This window comes from Nannobrachium achirus (genome assembly GCF_963921795.1).
Source record: "Nannobrachium achirus genome assembly, chromosome: 8".
Lineage (NCBI taxonomy): Eukaryota > Metazoa > Chordata > Actinopteri > Myctophiformes > Myctophidae > Nannobrachium > Nannobrachium achirus.
The window spans coordinates 27,239,710-27,262,565 of NC_137817.1; the positions used below are offsets into that span (position 1 = coordinate 27,239,710).

At 41.5% G+C, this 22,856-nt stretch overlaps 1 protein-coding gene across 1 annotated transcript in view; it reads right to left on the reverse strand.

The window, feature by feature from the left end:
* The window catches only part of LOC308290531 (1,4-alpha-glucan-branching enzyme-like), a 98,242-nt gene extending 76,144 nt beyond the window's left edge, over positions 1–22,098 (reverse strand). The window contains exons 1-3 of the mRNA XM_080732404.1: positions 21,921–22,098; positions 13,293–13,462; positions 3,296–3,411 (exon numbers count right to left, since the gene is read on the reverse strand). Of these exons, the coding sequence (XP_080588530.1) occupies positions 3,296–3,411; positions 13,293–13,462; positions 21,921–22,021 (387 nt within the window). The 5' untranslated portion in view covers positions 22,022–22,098. The remainder of the gene's footprint in view (positions 1–3,295; positions 3,412–13,292; positions 13,463–21,920) is intronic.
* Between the last annotated feature and the right edge of the window lie 758 nt (positions 22,099–22,856).

The window sequence follows — 22,856 nt, forward strand, 5'->3', positions numbered from 1 at the left end:
ACCGTTCGAAATAATGATGTGTTGGCCTTAAGTCCAGCAATTTCTGTGTTATTTTACCCTTCTAAACTGACGTCAGCACCAGGAAGTTAGTTGCTGAGAAATTTGCTGAGTGGGCGGGCCGTGAATAGGGCTTCTTACCCCCCGGCTCCACCGGGCGCGTCGAGCGTCGCGTCAACGTCAACGTTGGGAACGCTCCCGTTTTAATCAATGAAGGGATGCTCCACTGGCGACGGCAACGTCAACGTCGGACGCTCCGGTGACGGCGTCCAAACTCAAAAATTGCCCCGGTTCAATTTTTTGACGGCGTCCACAACGTCCAGTCATATATAAATTATGATTAAATGTAATTGCATTGCATATTTAAATGTATATATACGTGCCTTTCTGCTGCGTCATTCACAAGGGTGACTTGATGTCCCAAAATTCCTAGCATATTTTTTTATAGTGGTCTTCCCACTTGATAAAATTATGTAGGCTAATCACAGCAGGCTAGGAAACAACTTTCTCAATTCTTCCTCCTAAAAACAGGCCAGCAGTGAGTGACTGAGTCTGAACACTAGGCTATACATTATCGTGGCTGCGCTGGTGCACCGAAAATAGCCAATCTACAAGCTCACAGACAGTCACAAAACAGCATGATGACAGATTCATCTGTAGATCTGCTACTTTTTCCCGGCACTTTACACAGCATAAATTATTATAATTAGGTATAACACTACAGTTGATAATGCGAATATCCTATGATCTTTGATTGAAATATCAACACATTCACATCACGTTCAGTGGAGCCAGTCGGACGGCAACGTGCCTGCGTCAATGACGCCGTCAAGACGCAGAGCAACGCGACGCCGCCAGTGGAGCCCTGGGGTTAGCAAATCCGAACAGTATTCTAGCATTAGAAAGATGGTCATGAATCAGTAGATGTGCTTATTTCGATTGAATATTAAGTGATAGATGACCGGATAGTGTGTGTCTGTCCACCACATAATCATGTCCATGGTTCCCTTCACAGCTGGGGGCCTGTATTGCATGTCCTTCCTCCTCTCTCTTTCCAGTTCAGATCAAAGATTCGCAATAAGACAAATCCGGAAATTACTTATACTTATATTACATATATATATATATATATATATGTGGCGGAGAGAGTCGCGGCCCCAGCCTGAAGCCTCAAAAGTCTAGTATCTGCTCTCGTTCCATAGGAATGTCCCTTTGGAGTAATATATTATAAGATATTGGACTTTCACGCGGGAGACCCGGGTTCGAAGCCGGGTATATATAATAACGAGGGCTTTTTGAATGCACATCTTCTATTAATTTCATTACATTACTGTGGACTGCAGACGGTCCAACCAAACATTTGTCAATGCCATTGAAGCATCAGAAGCATCCCTCTCGAAGCAAAGTGTGCTCTCCTCTGCTCACAGCTTTTACATTAATATAGTGGCTCAGAGAGCCTTTGAAAGATGATGGGGCAGTGGTCAAAGAACCATTGATCACAAGATGGAAGAAACCATTTAATACTTTACTATACACTGGCAAGTCTGATTGATGGTCATCCTTTTCCTATTAACGTCAGTTTGTGGGGCGCCGTTGTGTGTTTTAACCTTTGTGGGAAGTGCAATTTCTCCAATAGTTGGACAGGCACTGCAGTATTTAAAGATACCTAATATTCTTTTTTTATTTTGCCTTCTTTTTTTCATGAATACTAAACAGAAACGGTTTGCTGTATAATATACACAATGTATTATGTGACATCCAAAGATGGTCTGTTTGTAATAATATGTTTGTTGTGGTGTCCTAATATACCCCTGTCAATCAATGCTAATGTGGAAAGTCTCAACCAATGAGCAGTAAACAAACTAAATCAAACTTGTTCTATAGCCATTTATCTATAATGTCTTCAACTCAGAGTTGAAGGCAAAAACGAGAATCTATTCGGTGTAGTTCTAATTGACAAGTTACTTTCCTGCCTTGAGTGCCTTCAGTCAGAGAAGAAAAGAGAAAGCCAGCAAGGGTGTTTGAGAGCCGTGGAGAGAATCGATTTGGTAGTGCTGCCCACAGTATGAGTGCGCCTGGTTCTGTCCCCTGCAGGAATGGGCATTTGAACACAACTAATTCTGTTGTGAGGTAATGACTGTCCCAACACCACCTGCTTGTGAGCCACTGGCAAGACCCCCCTCTGGGACTTTTTCATTACGGCCAAGCCACCTGAGGGTTAGAGACCTGGGCCTGTTATAACATGCTTCATACTTTATAGGATTAGGATAAGATGCCTGGATAAATGGACTGCTGTAGAGTCTGACAGAGGGGTGGTCCTTCTGGAAAATGAACAGACGTCTGAGCTAAACTGAAAGGAAATACTGATTGATACTACTATAAATAAACATCACATGCCATGTTAAGATGACGTTAGGGAAATGTTGGGCACGTGTTTGCTTTCGCAAAAGTATATAATGCAAATTTAAACACTGAACCTGCCATTGGACATGGAGTCAATTCAGTGCTCTGAACTGAAAGCATGCAAGGGCAAGCTCTACATGAGAGCGATCGTAGCTAGGATTTTGCTTTCACAAGGGAGTGCTGTGGAACTAATTCTAAAATGGAGCCCACAGCAAGACAGCCATTCATAGGCTACAGGGGTGCCCAAGGAGAGGCCATGTGCCAGCATTTCCATCTGCTTCTTATCGTCCTTATACTGACCTCCACTGACAATAGGATTGCGAATGGCTGTCAATGGCAAAGGTGCGTGCCAATGACGACCTGGTCCCAAGGAGATTGACATTGTGTCATTCTTTCACCTTCTGGCATCACATTCAGGATCATTTCTCATCCATGCAGTTTGCTCGGGACTGGGAGACCCAGACGATGCATTATGGGAGGTTGCTTCTTTGCATTTAACCCTGATGAATTATTTACTAGAGCTAAAACACAATCATCTGCGCACACACAGTGGGCTGTGTATTGTGCAAGAACAACACCGCCTGAGAGACAACGGTCAGAGAGGGAGTTACATTTTAATGTAACAGAAAAGGACTTAATTTACAGTACCAGGTTTCTCGGGAGTGCACTGCTGTGTCGCATCTTGTACATACAGTAATCTCCCTCTGGTGTGCTGTGAGTCTGACATATTGTTGACGGCTACACGGTGGGGCTCCACTTGGATCATAATAAAGGACACCACGCATGAGAGCTAATCTCCATCACACATTACAACAACAAGCCCCCATGCAGCCAGACTGAGGTGACACCAACTGACGACATAAAAATAGACACCAAACTAAAAAACGTCCTGTACCTTGAGTTTGGTATTGTGATCCACAGCTGGGGACCCATCAGGTTTGGGTGGCAGAGTGAGCTCCCACTTCCCGAAGTCTTTCTTGTCATAACGGTGAGAAAATTTGTCCCAGCCATCTGCAAGTGAAAAACAAAATGGGTTTAAAATGGATGGAGTTAATACTGTACAACAACAACAACAACAACAACAACCATTTCTGCTTTCTTGGAATCAGAAACAGAGTCTAGAGAACACCGATATACTGATCGGACTGGCAGATATATTGGCCATTATTTTGTGGCATGTCATTAAAGGCAAAATGTTTAAATGTTTTAAAATGTTTAGTTTTGTTTTTGTTTTAATTAGCCGATCTAAAAGCTCACAACGTGTAAAAAAGTAGGGAAAAGCTGATCTACATTCTCACATGTGAAACAAAGGAATGCATTGTGAGCTTGTACTGTATGGGCTATTTCTGAATTTTCAGTTTTTTAAAAATTTAATAAAATCAAATAGAAAAACATTGAATATGCACTTTTTGACAAAATATAAATCAAAACATCTCTAATCGTGGTCTGTCGGACTTCACAGAAACCATTTATTAATTGGCCAGTGGCCCCCCAGGTGAGGAATTTGACTTGGTGTATTGCTCTTACATATAAGAAAGAAAGGAACATATTACGGTACATATACTGTAATATAATACAGTGAGGAAAAGGGGGTGGAGAGAGGGATAGTACAGTACACACATCATCATGAGCCAGCCAGCCCAGGCTCAAACCCAACATGGCATTACTGCTCGGTGCACATAGCATACAGGATGAACATCAAACCAATTGAGCCACCGGAATTCCTCACAGTTGCCATGTCATTATAGGCAAATTATTTGTCAAAAATAACAAAAATTGCAGATCTACAAGCTCACAACAATGTGACGCAATGTGAGCTTGTGTATATCTTCGAACAGGACTTACAGTAAGTGGCTAAACTAAGATACATATTCTTTATCTGCACAACCTTGTTTTACTTGTACCAGTGTGTAGAGAAAACAAGGTTTAATCATCAACAAATGTGATGAAATACACTATGTTACATCACTGCTCATTGAATATTTTATTTCACATGATACCAAAGGACAAAGAAGCATATTTTTTGTAACCTATTGAGGCCACATTAGCATTGATTGACAGGGGTATATTAGGACACCACAACAAACATATTATTACAAACAGACCATCTTTGGATGTCACATAATACATTGTGTATATTATACAGCAAACCGTTTCTGTTTAGTATTCATGAAAAAAAGAAGGCAAAAAAAAAAAGAAATCGCAGGATGCAAAAATGAATCACCAGCGTTACACCAGAAGTGACCTGGCTCAGCACCAACACTTTTTCACAGACAGACTAGGTCTTATTCTTCACAATTTATTTATCTTGCTTTGCTTAAAGTCCTCAGGAAAAAAAAGTGTATTATGCATCCAACCTGCACCGTATTCATGACTAGGGCTGCTGGGCTGTTTCCACATTTGCTATGAAATTGAAATCAAATAATATGACTGAGCCGTGTCAAAATGTAATCTCTTGCAGAATTGAATGTTGGAATTGAGCCTATGCCCCAGGTCCTGGGAAGATAATTAAAAAAGGAAAAGAAATGGGGAAGCGTCTAAAGGAGGAATAGCAGTAGTACCCGCAGACAACTGAATAGTGACAATAAACAAATTGACAGACCTTAGGTTTAGTACACAATATTAATCTGAGTGTATTGCTGTTATAGTTTTTATGGCATTGCTCCTTGGAGGTGAACTGTCAAAAAAGTGTGTGTGTGTGTGTGTGTGTGTGTGTGTGTGTGTGTGTGTGTGTGTGTGTGTGTGTGTGTGTGTGTGTGTGTGTGTGTGTGTGTGTGTGTGTGTGTGTGTGTGTGTGTGTGTGTGTGTGAGTGTGTGTGTGTGTGTGTGTGTGTGCGCGTGCGCCAGGGTTGCCAATACTCCTGAATTCGGCAGGAGTCTCCTGAATTTCGACCCCATCTCCTGCAGTGCTCCTGAATTGTCATTTCTCCTGAATTTCTCCTGGATTTGGTATCAAACTCCCAAAATTCAACAGAACACAGGAAATTACATCTACTACGTAAAATGTTTTCTGGGGGAGGACCCCCAGACCCCCCAATTGCAATGTATGTACAATCATACAGATATAATATTCACTCAAGTAATGACTGGTCATTATTGTCTCCACCAGCCGAAGGCTGAGGGAGAGTATGTTTTCCCCTCCGTCCGTCCGTCCGTCCGTCCGTCCGTCCGTGCGTCCGTCCGTCCGTGCGTCCGTCCGTCCGTCCGTGCGTCCTCGCAGTTTGTGAGCAGCTAATCTCAGTCACCGTTGGCCCGATCGCTGCCAAACTGAGCACACACACTCCCTGGATGCCAATCTAGAACCTCTGCCCCACATTTTTCAAATCAGCCTCATGGTGGCGCTATAACAGGCCGATTTGTGTGGCCTGGTTGTTACCAGCTAATCTCCGGCGCCGTTGGCCCGATCGCTGCCAAACTGAGCACACACACTCCCTGGATGCTAATTCAGAACCTCTGCCCCACATTTTTTAAATCAGCCTCATGGTGGCGCTATAACAGGCCGATTTGTGTGGCCTGGTGGAGACCTGTGCTCGGAAGAGCACTGCTTCTAGTTAAATATGTGTCTTACTTTGCGTCATCAAATCAATTTCTGTAGACCTACATTTGGCATTTTAAAGGCTGAAATTGTACCCATGCTAGTAAAATGAAAAAGTTGCAAACACGCAAAATTCAACAGCACACAGGAAAATATCCGTTAAGAAGTTTTGGGGGGAGGAGGACATCCAGACCCCGGTCCACGGGGGGCATACAAGCATATTCACGAGGGGTTGTTCCGGCAGGCGTGGTATAGTGGAATACTAATAGGTCCTGGCATTCTAAATGAGGGTACAGATAGGGCAAAGTTTGAGATCCCATAAAGTTAATTTAGGAACATTTTGGGGATGAGGACAATTATTAGCATATAGTTTTATTGATCAGAGATTTGTTTTTCTAATAATTAAACCACACTTTGGATGTGTGGAGTCTTTAGAGAAGGAGGGCTTTAATTGGCAATGCACATTTCCCAGCGTGGACATTTTCTACAGTGTGTCATTTCTTGATAATGACCGCTCTGCTCTATAACAGACCGCTGTCTAATCAAAGGCTCAGCTAGAGCACCTACTGATATCAATTTGTGCTGCTTGATTTTGTGCTGAATATCCAACATGACAGCCAGGTAAACAAACACACAATGTCATTTACAACTAAACGTTGCTCTCAAGAACGTTTTTGAAAACATTTGAAGCAAGAAATAGATGAAGCAGTAACCGAAAAATTATTCTATTTGATCAACACTTCTTTGTTTTCCGTGGCGACCGGGTTTTTCATCACCGTAAGCAAGGAAATATTTTGTTTTGTTTTTACTTTTTTGGGTCATTTTATTAATTAATGTATTAAGTAGCTGTGTAAGTGGGATAATTTACCCTTCAGGGTGATTATTGGCACCTCCGCTATGCGTCTGTGCCTAATTTATTCCTCAATAATGACCGGCTGGCCATAAATTATCCCTTGCATATAAAATGTTCAAATGTGTACCAACTCAAAAGGGCTTTACTAGAGTTAGTGGTTATGTGGTTGAACCTGACAATTCGTTGATATTCTGTTTGCACTTTATCTCAAGTACCAGTACAATGCGCTGACACTCTTTCGCACCTTAATGTCTAATCTCAAGTGCATACCTGCTACTTACTTTGTGGACTGTATGTCTAAACTCATGTACATACTGTACCAGCTATTATGCTATGTGAATTGTGTAGATAGCTTAGATTCTAATTCCTAATGTAACTAAATGGGGTCCTCAGAGTTTAATTAGGCAATGTTACACGAGAGGGTGTGCTATATGTCAGATATCATCACGCCTGCATTGCCTCTAGAACGAGGCCGAAGGGCGAGTTCCGTTGGCAGTGCGAAGTGCCGGATAATCAATAGAAATTCGTAATTTTTTAATGCCACATTTAGCTACTATGTCCCTGAACTCCACATGAAAACTGCTAGCCTAGCCGCTAACATAGTGCTGGGACAGGCAGCCCCAGTAGCTTTTTTTGCGAACAGCGCAGCTGATTTCTTTGATTGACGAGAGCATTACATAACGCTGAATATGATCACGGTCACATGATTGTTTCAACTAATCAGATTGCTTCTTCGGAACTACCAGTTGTATAATTAACTCTAAGCACTTTAAAGGAGCTATAGTCAACTTTTTCATTTTGGCCGTTGTCAGGCTGACTTTGTTTACATTGCTCTTTTATATGGATTCAATATAAAAGAATAGAAGAGGGATGTAAACAAAGTCAGCCTGACAACGGCCAAAATGATTATTTTAAGCTTAATTTCTTTTATAAAATATTTTCGAAACATTATTTTTATTTTAGCATCCGTTTTTTCAAGAAAAAGTTGACTGTAGCTCTAATATGTCGTTAGATGACATTTTTAATTTGTAAGTAGTTCTTTAAGGCCAGATTGTAAATGTTTTTTTCTGACTTTCTATTAACTCAAAATTCAAGCTTACACTCTTTTTACCCACTTACAGCATGTCCCTCAATAGTTTCATCCTATTATGGCATAATTATGGCATAGCACCTGTGACTATGATATTGGACAGCAGCCTAGTAGCCTAGTTTAGCTCAATTCCTGGATTGACAGTATTATATGGGATCAGGTGATAGATCCTCTCAAACGTAGTACAGTAGTGATGCGCGGGTCAGGTTTTTTTCATAACCCGCACGACCCACAGCCCGCACGAAACGTAACCCGCCCGCCCCGCAGAACAATATACAAATCAACGAATCCGCCTGCCCCGCAACCCGCATTTAAAAAAAAGGTGGTAGGCCTATATCATCTCCAGAATAGCTCATCTGTATACGGCTCTTCTACGTACCCAACGTCGCTTTACAGAAAGGTTTACAGTAGCACAATATTGTCATGGGCTAAATAAACAAACGTGTTGTTCAAATGGGGGTTTAGCCTAAAAGACATTCATTCAAAGACGTTCATTCTCTCTGGGGCATCGTCGGGGAAGAATGGCGTTTCAGGTTTTATGTCAATCATATTTATACAGCGCAGACAGCAAAAGACGGACAATATTACATTCTGTTGGTTATTGATTCACCAGATTGGAGAGATGGGATCATGGGAGCGACTCGAGGTGGGCGCATGGTGATTTTCCGATGGCCTTAAAGTCCGAGTGACTTAACTCAGTTAGCGCCGAGCGACTTTACGAGCGACTAGTTCACTATGGCGTTTGGTGCCGAGCGACTCGGAGCGACTTTTATATAAAAGCATTGTTTAAGCTTTTAATATGTGTTTATAGACGGAGCGAAATGGTTAGCTTACCTCAGCTAATGTCCACACGTAAACCGTGAAAAAAAAGGATCCGATTATGACGTCAGCTTTAAACCAGGGCTTCCTGTTGACAACAGGCCTCTGCTAGCGTTAGCCTCAATGCAACCATCCGACCCTCACGTAGCTTCACTAGGTCGGATTTTGATTCTGAAACTTTCTGTGTGGCATCTATATACGTCCCGATGCCCATACCAATGGTGGTTTGAGACGATCAAGCACGAATTGAACAGTATTGAGCTGAAATGGTGACCGGCGGCCCGTCCATGTTAAGTCAATGAGGACCAAGTCAGCGTCTCATCCTGTTATGTGGATTTAAACAGGCTTAACATGGGACCATGTCAGTGTATGGTGTATGGTGGTCTCTAGTGGTCATCTGGTGGTATGGTATGGTGAACGTGCATTCGTTAAGGTGGTCTGGTTAAGGTGGTCTGGGGGGATACAAAATAGCTATTTCCTGGCGTTATAAGCGCACATTCATATTCATATTTTGGAAATCTGGCCCTGTATGAGTTAAAGTTATACCATGTAACTTTTTTTATAAAACAAATCTTAAAATTGTCCTAACTGTTAAATCGCTAAAGTTTTAGAACCTCCACTCTGTTATTTTCAGCTTCTGAAGCCTTCTCTTTATATGTTTTCTATGAGTTGTGAGGGGGGGAGAATTTCCCGGCAAAATGATGTCATCTCCCACATGATACACTACCGGCCAATCACAGCGCCGATCATACACCACCGGCCAATCACAGCGAGTCTTGCTGTCTCTAAAGGAAGTAGCTTCCCTCAGCAACTGTGTTTACATTGGTGAAGGAATCTTGCTTGCTACTCCCTCAATTCTGGTCTAAAAATGATGGGAGACGGCTCTACGGAATCGTATCGGCAAGGCGGAGGTGCTCGCGACGGCCACGGTGGTCCGCGGACCCCCGTTCCGGTGGTCCGCGGCGACTCCGGCCGAAAAAAGCAATACCGCTACTGACCACTAGTTGAGCAGCTTCCACAGTACAGCTTTAAAGTCCGAAAGGCTGTTCAATTTAGTAGCCTATATGAGAGCGGAGACACACAGGAGGAGGAGAGAAAGAGGAGGAGAGGCGGCTGACTTTGGATGCGCAGCATGTGATGTTTAAGATGTTAAACTTGGTCTCACACATCACACATAGGCCTATGAGTGATTACTTTGTTTGATTTGAAAGCATGATGGATAATAAAGACCTGGATGTTACCTCTTATTGTGTGATCCAGGATGGATGCAGTCAATTTGAAGAAATAATAATCCAGCATGGACAATAAGAAAGCACTGGCCTACGTTTTCATTCACTTCTTGGCTGAAAATCTATTCTATATAGCCTATATGTCATTTTATAACCTAGTTTAAACTAAGGGAGGCGGGAGCTGCTCGACTCTTTTCAGACGAGCGCTGACACAATTGAGTGCGAGAGCTTAATTGAAATGACCTACATAATATATGCGCAGTGAACTGGAATTATATAATTAATTATTTGGGAGCAGGTGTGTAAAGATTCTAATCTATAAACATCTCAAATAGCTTTTATACTTTTTTTAATTCTCGAGGCGAGCGTGGTTGGTTCATTCAGTCAAAAAATCCGTCTCACTTGCGAAAGTTGTGTTTCAAATCGTATCCGTTGACTGGCTGGTTATAGTCTATAACTTACCCGACACAAAGTATTTAGCTATAAACGGACTTGTGTGGATGACAGAGACACATACGGTACGTGAAATCCTGCTGAATTGTTTGTGCATTCTTCTGCTGTGCTCACGTTGTGTCAAATGTTGGCAAAATGCGGTTCGCGGGCCCAACAGGAGCGGAATTGGGACGGTCCTCGCACCAAGGAGCGGAGGAGAAACCTCGCTCCTCTCTGGCGCATTTTAAAACATGCTCGCTCGCTCATGCTCGTATTCAAACATTATATTCTTATTCTTATAGGACTACTCTTATTAAGAATAAAAGGCAAATAAGAACAGGTGATTATTCTTATTTATTTTTTGCACATGAGAGTGGTGATAACCCGCCCGCCCGCCGCCCGCCAATATTGAGTCTCAAACCTTGACCCACCCACCCGCACGCGGGCGGGTTGGCGGGCGGGTGGGGGCACCGGGTCGGCCCGCGCATCACTATAGTACAGTAAAACAGTGCTCCAAAGATGAGCGTTTAATATCTTGCACTTGTTAGCCAAGCATTAAAAACAAGTATAGTACATACAACAGGCATTGACACTAAGGCTTGCCCACCAAGCCCCGGCAGGTGAATAAAACTTTCGGGCAGGTGATGTTTGCTTTCAGGTTGCCCGACCGGGCAAGTGCTCATTTAGGGGATGCAACCGTCACGAGATATGTCTACTCTAAACACCTGAACGTGGCCAGCGTGCTCTGTCTTCTGGTCTGTGGAATGTAAAATAAGAGCACTGTTTACCTAAGATGTGCTGTTTTTACTGTTTTACTGTTACTGTCATAGCTATGTAGGTATTTGGTATTTGGAGGTATTGAGGTATGACATTTTGTATCACACAGCCCCAGAAAGTAAAGAAATAGGTGTTGAATTGAGCTGTAATTAAAATCTTACCCATCATTTTATAATGGACAATTTACTTTTCGTGCAAGTGAGCATGACCTTTGGGCAAGTAGAACATGACCTGTACTTGCCCAACGGGCAAGTGTCAACTCCTGATACAACATCCTGATTACTACTGTACATGAGTTTGGAACTATAGTTGCTCAAAGAAATGAAGGGAACAAAACGTTCCCTTAACTTATTTGAATGTATTTGAGTATAGTATACTGTAGTACTGCTTAAAGGTGATACACCATGAAATGTCACTTTTCCTATTTTAAAACCTTTTTTTGGGGTCCCACTAGCACCTTCTATCCTCACAAAGTACCATTTCTGACCGTTGTGTCTTTCTCTGGTTTTGAGAAGGCGAAGGTTAAAAGTATCCCACGGGTTCAGGCTGTCCAGATTTGCTGCCGATTGTGACGTCATCTGCCGATTGTGACGTCATCATCACACAAAAAAAAATCAAAAAAAATGTTCAGGCCAAAGGTGGTACTGCAGCTGAAATGCTCAGAGCCATTCAAAAATGAGAGAGGCTCTCTATTCAGGAGTGGTAATTTAGCCTCAAACCTTTTGAAAAACGTTTTTGGGACATAAACAATATGAAATAAATACTTTTTAAATGCATGGTGTATCACCTTTAAAGAAATCTCAAAGAATTAAGGGAACATTTTGTTCCCTTCATTTCTTTGAGCAGTGTACTTTTCAAAATACACATGCTACTTTATGAAAATTACATTGTGTAGTTTTGTTTAGAGCAGAGATATGTTACAGTACGTTTGGGTAACTCAGTACGTTCATGGTAAGAGCGCTTGTTTTGTCGTTCACCACACACCAATCACCACCAGATGGCGACGACAGCCATTCACTAGTGAAGGCGCTGACGTCACTCGTTTGCGACTCTCTTTCTTTATTTACTAGCCTAGCTCGGCAGTGTTTAGCCATTAGCTTACTATGAGCTAGGGAGCGCTCCATTGTAGTCACTTGGACAGGGCGTTTATCGTGGGCTTGCCCACGATAAACGCCTAAATATGGGCATAAATATAACGATTGCATTCACCACGGCTTCGTAACTCGCGCGGCGCTCCGCCGGCCGCGCGGCCCTGGCCCGCTCTTCGCCCCCGAGCGCCGCAGGCGCGAGTGGCCAAGGTCCGCTGGCCTTCGCGCCGCTTGCAATGTCGTGGACAATCGAGCGGCTCCGCCTGGAGGACGTTGTTGTGGCTCAAAGCGACCGCTTGTGTGCTCCGTTTCTCGATCGTACTGTTTCTCTATCAAACCGTGACATATATATATATATTTGTAGAAGTTTAAAGGTGTATATATCTACTTTTTAGGGGTACTACAATTTGGTCCATTCCAGGAATTGAAGTTGAACTAGGCTAAATACAGGGCAAAATACATTCATGAATTTGTCAAGACTCTGGGTCAGTAGAGAAAATAGCTAAATTCATCCCAAAAATGTACTACCCCTTTAACTATTACATCATTTGACAGAGGGCTCCAGTTTCTTAGCAACGGTAAAGTATAAACAAAATAACCACTCTCAGAATATCCTCAACTTGAAAGTACCTTAAAAGATGGACACAGAGGAAAAACAGATTTCAGTAAAAACAGAAAGTTTGCACTCTCTCAAAAACTTTACATGGGGCTGATGAAATAACTAGCCCACTAAAATATTAACAAATATCCTATATATAAATAATAAATAAACCCTTTCATTTTTTTCATGTGGAGTCACTTTTGAGTGCTGTTTATGTCTGGGTTAAATCGATAAATCTTTCTTTAAACCATTGCTGGTAAAGAACTGGAGCGGGCATACTTTATCAAACTGCCGCACCTTTCAGCGAAAACACAGTGCCAGGCTCAAAATATATAGTAAACGTTTTTGATAACATATGAGAAGGCCACAGAACTCAAAGCTTCCCTTAGGAATCCTGGCTTATACATTACGCTGACACGTTTGGTCTGGAGCTGACAGCTATTCTTGTGCTGCGAGCAGTCTACTTACTGAAGTCACCGGTGAGGAAGAGGGCTTCGGCTGCTGGAGCCCATTCTTTAAAGAACAGGCTGTTGTCAGGCTGTCGCGTAACGCCAAAGGTCCTGTAGCTGCGTGTGAACTGGTCAAAACCTCCCTCTGCTTCCTCCAGGAGGAAGAGATGCTTTTGCAGCAGTCCATACCTTCAAACCCAAAGGAAACACAAGCACAATGAAACGCAAAGGAAATATCTAGGGCAGCAGACTCTTAATTAATAATTAATGTATAAAATAATCGTATTTCTTCAACATGGTTAATCCAGATTTAGTATGAGCGTAGTCAAGTATTCTATATTAATGGGTGATAAGTGTGTGAACTACATTTAAGTTTTACATTAATGCCACTCTGCTAAATCTTTATGCAGAAAGGTTTCTGATTCTTAAATTCAAGGAGCTATAGTGAACTTTTTCTTGAAAAACGGACGCTAAAATAAAAATAATGTTTCGAAAATATTTTATAAAGAAATTAAGTTTCATATGTGTTTCTTTTACAAAATGACCACAAAAAGCGTATAATAATGATAAAATAATCATTTTGGCCGTACATCCCTCTTCTATTCTTTTATATGGATTCCATATAAAAGAATAGAAGAGGGATGTAAACAAAGTCTGCCTGACAACGGCCAAAATGATTATTTTACGCTTTTTGTGGTCATTTTTGAAAAGAAACACATATGAAGCTTAATTCTTTTTATAAAATATTTTCGAAACATTATTTTTATTTTAGCGTCCGTTGACTATAGCTCCTTTAAAGCAGCTTTTGATTAAATTGACAATTGCTGTAGAAAGCAAACGTAAAGGTATGTTTTTATTTTGCATGGTTCATGCTTTAATGTGCAATAACTTTTTGCAATACTCAATATTTATTATTAATGTAACAGCATCAGCTTAATAACACGTTTTAAAGGGGCAAAACATAAAGAACTTAAATCACCTTATTTCTGTCCACATTACCTTGTGGCACCTAACCTGCCTGGATATGCAAACCATTACAATTGCCTCTGTGCCCCCAGAAGATGTGACTATGGGCACATCCTGAAAGATAAACCTCTGTTACTTTCAACTTTCGGGAGGATAGACTAACTACTTTGCAATTTATCTCACTTAAGTTCCAGCAGCCAGCTGGTGTCCATATCAGATTCCCCTGGTACAGAGTCTCTCAGCCAGCCGAGTTAAGTGCACTCTCCCCCGTACAGCCCCACAGCCAAGCTCAGACTGGCTGGTGAATGCCCTGGGGCTAGTAATGATGGGCTGAGGTAACAGTGCGATTTCTCAGCAGCTGCTCCCTGTGTAGAGCACAGCGGAAACAGACAGCGCTTGCCAAACGTCAACTTTTAAAGTCCAACCGATGCTGCCATACAACCCCTCTTGTCACCATTTCATGAATATTCTAAACCTCCCCTTGGTTTAAAAACAAACAGCACTTAAAGACAGATCCTTAACAGTATTGATAGGCATGACATTCATGCTTATGATTCCAATAAATTCGTTTCCAGGGGTTGGACTAGGGGGAATAGCTTGGTTAGCTCCCGTAGGGGTGCAAGATCCTCTGCATATCTAGTCTTTGGGCCTTGTCAAGTTACAATCCTGTCATGATTACCACAAGGAGATCACATCGGGCTATGCAGCAAAATCACAAAGTGACTATAAATATACAACTGATTTCTCAGACAGTTACTGTAGTTCCAAACTTGCTTATTATGGAAGATCTGCCAGAAACTAAAGATGTCCTCTATGTCCTCTGTGTGCCTTTCCTACAACACCACATGGCTATTGTACATGTCTGAGCCAGAGTAAAACTTAAGGGTTGGCCAAAAGAAAGTACAAAAATTACAGATTGTATCATTTGTCAGTTAATTGGTACTGTATAGATACATATTAGAGGTCTCAAAACAAACAATTTGGTACAAGACAATGATTGCACATGCAAGACTATGTAAAGTGGTGCTAGCTATCCACTAAATGATTAGAGAAAGTTTGTATTTGATTTGAGTTTTATTTGATTTAAGATACATATATTAGCCTTCAAATCAATGACTAAATATTATCCTACATATCAGTAAGCTATCAATAAACATAATTTCTTTTGAATGTTGGTATTTTACCTTTGGCTAGCATCACCCTTGACACTTGATATTATTGGGGTAGTAGGGCATGTCTCATCTTGCTTTAATACTGAGCAAAGGCCTGATAATTCTGTGCATGAAAACTATTGATCCATCATCATTATACATAAAACATTTAAAAATATTTTCATAATCAATTAAGTCAGAAGATCTGCTCACAAACACATAAGATGAAATAGCCACTAAAGATTTAGTGTGATTTTTGGCTCTGTCTGTTCTGTTATAATGGCTTGGGGAAACCATACAGTAAGTTGTAAAGGCTTTCTGTAACTGATTTAAGGTGGCTTGAAGCGGTTCTACTGCTCAATGGCAAGGTGACTTTCAAAGATTTTATTAAGGCCTTTATTTGAGTATAGTACATTAACGAGGCAAAACAGGTGCCTGAGCATTTTCAGAAAGGCTGATTGATGAAGGCTAATATTTCATGCAAACATAATGATTTTGGTGACCCTCAACCAAGGTGACAGAAAAGTAAACTGACTGCTACCTTGAACATGCACAAAAAACTATTATCATGAACTTTGACATTCTTCCACTTCCTCCAATTTTGAAGATGTCTGATTACTCCAAACCACACCTTCTTTTTAACTATTTTTAAACATTTTTACAGCATCCCCAACGGGAATTGTATCGTACCGAGGACATTCTACCCGTGAGGCGACAGCGCTACCAACTGTACCACCGTGCCCCTTTCCAGACCACACTTTCAAATATTTATTTGCTGAAAGTATTTGTTTTAAACCAAAGTTCAACATAGCCATGATGTACATAGCCTAGTCATGATGATGATATAGAAATCCACAGTACCACTATGGTCATAGGTCTTTTCTTTCTGATAAGCCAGTTGAATTCGTGGCACTGAGCTGCACAGCAAGAGGACTCTGCATGACATCAAAGTCTGAGAAAGCTGTTGCATTTCTACGATTGTGTTCATGACATGGTGTTTGTACTCAGGGGCTTTGCACACCAGGGGCTGATCAAGAATTAACCTTCATACAGCAGTGCATCTATATGTAAAATTATTTATGTGTAACTTTCATCTGTGAGACAGGTGTTGGAAACACGTCTAGGGCTCAGTGAAGCCTAGCGAACCCAAGCTGTGTTTGAGATTAAACTGCCACGCTCATCTCTCTGCAAGGTTAGCGCTCCACTCACATGGTTCAAATACAAAGCATGTGGGCCCTTAGCTGTCACATTACACAAGATCTGGCATAGATCTGGAGCCAAATATTTAAAAAACATCTTGCAGATATTAAAGACACATTTTAAATGCCCAGTTGTGCAACATGAAAATGTGCTGTATAATCAAGTATATATGCCAATAAATTATATTTATAAAAAAAAAAAAGTTTGATACTCCTTTTATTGGGACATTAGGGCAGTGTTGATATTAGCAAATAGCAACATAAAGGATCAATGCATGTGCATTGTGCACATAAATGCCATCTCATTTTTAGAAAAGTAAAGAATTAAGCAGGCAAAAACTTAACTTTAAGTAAGTGTCCCTTCATTTCAAGTCAGTAAAAATAAAAATGTATCAGGTAAACAATAAACTTCACTGAATTTAATGACTTTAAAACCAACAAAATGGCAAGTTAGTGAGGTCACAAAATAAACTGTTATCCGAGTTTATTGATAAGCCAGGACATGTTTATTTACACTACTTCTGTTGGCAACCTAAGGTTCACCTTAGGTCTCGCTAAAAAACAAAACAAAGCAGTACTTTCCTGCTTTACCTAACAAAACGTAATGTAGGTCTAAGCATACATAAAACTAAATGCAATTGTGTAGGTTTTTTTCTTGCTGTTTCAACAATCACATCTTGTAAATATGCACTCACTCACTGTATTCTTTTTCTCTTCTTTTTGCTTTTTTTTTTTTGGAGCTGTGTGGAACACAAGCTCCCTATACGTGGCCGTGTGTGTGGGTATGTCTGTGTGTCTGTCTGTCTGTCTGTCTGTCTGTCTGTCTGTCTGTAGCCTACAGTACCTTTTGTGACCACACGAGGGCGCTGTTGTTCAGGCCAGGCCAGACACCCACACACACACACACACACACACACACACACACACACACACACACACACACACACACACACACAGCTCCACTTCGAACAGAGGTTCGATTTTTTTTACAAATTCTGACTCTATACTCTATAATAATCCTGGCACCCTTTTGAGTGTTTAGAGGGCTAAAGACCAATAAATGGGTCCACGGATTATTGACTTGGACTGGGTAATTACTAGGGACACAAGCATGAATCACGTTGACAGAGAAATTGGGCACCTTAACACTGTGCAATTTCAGCACTGTAGAACTGCTTGCAGAGACAGCTTTACATAGCCTACAACCAGTATGCATAGTGCATACAGCATACCAGTCCTCTCTAGACAAGTCCAACACACAACCTATGCTACAAACATGCCAGGCTATCCGTGTTTATATGCCTGTGGAGGGATTGCAAACTGTAAAGTGAACAAAATGGAACAATATACACTATGACATACATACTGTCATATATTGTTCATATAACATTTAGCCTAGCCAAATGACCACACAATCACTTGCCAAAACACAATAATACATTTTAGGCCTATTCACTATGATGCAGTGTTCCATACACAACGGTTTAGTGATGTATAGCCATAAACAACATCCGCACAGTATCTGGAACTAGTAAGACGCATCAGGGCATCATCAGGGATGTGGACATCAGGGAGCTCCAATTCTCCATATATGGGCATAAAAGGGATTTGTTCCCCTGGCATCACAGGGATCTCCATATCTCCATAGTCCATATATGGGCATAAAAGGGATTTGTTCCCCCTGCGGACAGCGGATTGGGTCAGAACACTTGTAATGATGGCTCAAATAGAAGTCAGAAGTTCACCAGGAGGGACTGTTTCTGAGCTGGTGTAGGAAAAACAATCTCTGCTGTGCTTTACTGATGGGGGTGATCTGTTTATGATCTTCCGGGCCCCATCACGCGGACCCCCCAGCCCTGCGCATCTGTGAAACCGGCAAATACTCTAAAAACAAAGGCGAAACACACATTTGCATAATGGACACAAATAACCTTAAGCTCACGGACGGCCCCCTAAGCCGCCCCTTGAGTCCTGCCGCCGGGCCTGAGCAGGTGGGTCACTGAACCTCTAACTCAGGGGTGTCAAACTGCCAGTACAGTACCAATCTGCTCATCAGGAGCAGTTAGAGTCTAACTGCTCCTGATGAGCCGATTGGTACTGTACCTCCTATAAGTGAGTGAATGAGTGAAGTTAACACATTTTGGATGAAGGTGCTATAGAACTGCAGACTGACTGTTGTGACATAATAATAATAACCAGTAAGACTCCCTAATAATAATAATAATAATAACAACTGTAACTAACCATAATGGGGAGGGGAGACTTAGATAGATAGATAGATACCTTTATTATCCCAAGGGGGAAATTTAGTTGTCCAGTAGTAGCACAGCAGTATACAGTTATTTACAAAGTTACAGAGACGTAAGAAAGATAGATAAGAGGGAAAAAAAACAAAGCAAAGACAAGAGCAAAGACAAGAGCAGTACAGTACCAATAAGGAGAAGGTGCATCAATAGAGGGGGCGAATAATATATAAGAATATATACATAAAGTGTCTTGCAAAAGAGACCATAGCAGTCAATGCTAGTTAGTGCAAACAAGTATCTCACTGTCAATGTTAAACAAAGCAAAAATACTCAGAAACTACCAACACTAACAACCTAACCTAGCAGTGTCAAAAATCAGTGCGAAAAAAAGAAGAAACTAGGAAGCGTGTCACCGCAAGGCGCACATGAGCACTCTTCCTGGAAGGTCCTTAGAGGTCAAACTTAGTCAATACAGCAATTGTTCCTTAGAGGTCAAAGTCAATACAGCAATGGTTCCGTAAGTCTAAGTTAGGAAGGGAGACCTTTTCAAGCGTCCGTTATGTGTCTCGTTGTACAGCTTAAGGGCAGCCGGTACAAAAGATTTTCCTAATCTCTCACATCTCCGTACTGGGTAGGTAAAGCGGTCGTTTCCTCTCTTACTCCAGTAACTGGTGATCTCTAGATGGAGGGGGTGGGAGGAGTTCTCCAAGATGGAATCTAGCTTCTTCGCAGTGCGCACCCTGGTTACTTCCTCCACCCCCTGCAGAGAGGACCCAACGACAGAGCCTGCTTTCTTCACCAGTCTGTTTAGGTTAAACGTGTCACCTGCTCTGTTGTTGCCACCCCAGCATGTTATGCCAAAAAAGAGGACACTTGCCATGACAGACTGATAGAACATCTGTAGCATCCTATTGCACACCCCAAACGATCTCAGTCTTCTCAGGAGGAATAGCCTGCTTTTCCCCTTGCTGTGAATCGCCTGCGCGTTGTCCGACCAGTCCAGTGAACTATTCAGGTGTACTCCGAGGAATTTGTAGTTATCCACAAGCTCAACCACCTCACCGTTAATGGTGCTTGGCACTTAAGAGAACATTCTATAATAAATTAGACTAATGGAGATATGGTTGAAAAAGAAAATGCTGATCAGTAAATTACAAATTGAGTTTTTGATTAGAAGAGTGAGCAGTTCAGTGAGGCAATATGAACATTGAGTGGGAGACACAGCAAGCAGGCAAGGTTCTGTTGGGATTTAACACTGGCCTGTAGGGCCATGTGGTTCCAGAGATACAGGATTTAACCACTCCATCATCACTGGCCACCAGTGGATTTTCTTGTCTCCATTAATTAAATTTGGTGCTAAAAATTAATGCCCTGGGTAGGCAGATACAGTAATAATAATGGTAACGTCGCCATACGTCATCATAGCCTTAATGCTAAAAGCTGACTAACTGTATGCAAATCACAGCTAAATCCCATTTAGATCTGTTAAACCTAGATTACTTTTATTTTTGAGTAAAAATGTGAAGCGTTTAAGAAAAGTTAGGATTTAGAATAAGAATCTGCCTCAGGTGTCGGTTCAAATTGGCTTATTGGGTGCATGGTGGATGGGTGTCACAAAAGTAACATCCAGATTTGATTGGCTAAGCTTCACATGATCAGCACTACTACCTATCTATCTCTATCTCTCTATCTATTTATATATAGTATTATTTGGTATAGGCCTACTACAGAATTGTTTTGTATGTTAGTTGAAAGGAGAATATCTCAGAGTCTGACCACCACTAAAGGAAGGCCTTTTTAACTGTCTCCCTGTTACGAAATATCTCATCAGTGCCAAGATCAAATCTAACTGATGCAATATTGCCCAAGACTATTGCGCTGGACAAATAGTTTATCTTCCCCTTTATTGGGAGAACCACCATGTAGGCCTACTGTCAAATAGCACATTCACCCCAACATTTAAACTATCCAAACGGAAGATAAAATAATGGTCTAAAATAAATCATGCATATTGCAGACAATTTCACATAACGTTTCCAGTATGAAAGTCTTGACTGTGTTTTGATTGGCAATAGAATCGTGCAGCATCAACCAGAGTTACTGACTGAGTGTCCTGACAGTGGTGTAAAGAAAGAGTCCGGAATTCAAAATGTACTTGAGTAAAAGTACAAAAGTATTGGTATCAAAATGTACTTAAAGTACCAAAAGTAAAAGTACTCATTATGCAGAACATCCCATTTCACAACTTTTTAAATGTATACAAATATTTGAAAATAGCAGATCTGTGAGCGTGTAGATTGGCAATTGTCAAATGGCCAAAATGTATATTATAGGTAGTATATTTTTAATAATAATATAAATCTAAAAAGTAACTAGTAAGTTTTCAAATAATTGTAGTGGAGTAAAAGTACAATATTTGCATCTAAGATGCAGTGGAGTAAAAGTAAAAGTATTCCAGTAAAGTAAAAGTACCTCAAAATTCGACTTAAGTACAGTACTTGAGTAAATCTGTACTCAGTTACTTTACACCAATGGTCCCTGATTAAGATGCAGACATGGACCACTGTGTCATCCTTCAATTATGAATGACAGGCACCCCGGAAGTTGATAACGACAGCGTTCTTCACATCATGTGAATATAAGTGACGATTGTTTTAGAATGACAAACCACGCAATTGTTTAGCAACATGGGGAAAACCGCAAATTACGTGTAAATCTAACATAAACAGCTTGCTATGTGAAAGTGGGAACTGGGAAGGAGGATGACTGACTGAGGCGAGGCGAGAGGAGAGGAGGCGAGGGAGAGAGAGAGACGTCAATGGGAGATGCACGTAGAGCGAACGCGCGCACGCGCACACACACAGACGCACAGCACAGAGGAAAGAACGCGACCCCTTGCCCAAATGTCAAGACCGTTATAGACAGAGGCTGCTTCATTTAACAGAAACAAACGGCGTTTTTGGTCGCTTTTTGTGCGTTTTACTAACAGCCATGGACGCCACAGCAAGCCCCGGTGCTGTCCGCAACATCCGGATTAGACTTGGTGCGACAGGCTTGGCATAATACTGCCGTTTAGCGCTATTACCTCCTCCTGAAGTCCTTCTCGAAGGGTTTGAGGTAGGGGTCCATCTGTAGAAGGTGGCTGAACTCAGGAATTGTAACCTGATCCTCGGATGTTTCTGCCATGGTTTCTCTCCAGTCCAGTCCAATCGAGTACCGATTCCTGCAGCCCTAGAGGAAAACAATGGTGATGTGAATGTGCAACGATGTGCGCGAATCAGTGACCAGAGATGGCACTGCGAATCAGGATGCTCTTGGTCAAGCCCATCCTATCACTATTGTGCACGGACTTTGATACAGTATAATAATGATGAATGAAAATACATGACAACTGTCAACGGTCGCGTTGCGCTGCAACAGGTTGTGACTTTAAGATGACAGCCAAACATCTGGAGCGTCAGAGGAAGGACAAGTGTTGCAGGATGTGTAGTCTTAAAACACAGTTTTGTAGGCTGTCTTAACCAAGGTTTTCATTTTTCATAGCCTTTTGTTATAGATTTTAATAATTTAATTATACAGTTATGCAGTTTTCAAAGTAGCAGATAACCTATACAAAAGCTCGCTTAACTGTGACTAAAACAAAATGTTTTTGGTTAAAACATAAAGTTATATTATTATTCTGATACAGTAGGCTAGTTATCATAGCCTCTTCAGAAGGTAATGAACAGTAAATAGATGTTCAGGTGGTACACCAATTTCAGACACACACACACACACACACACACACACACACACACACACGCGCGCGCGCGCACACACACACACACACACACACACACACACACACACACACACACACACACAGAGCTGGTTAAACATGTTGCCTCATGCTAGATGCAGAATAGATATGCCTCATGCTAGATGCAGAATAGATAGTAGATACACCATAAAAATGCTAATATACGGCATATGATTTGTGAAAGTGACAAAGGGGCTTCACAGTTATGTCAGGTGTGTTCAT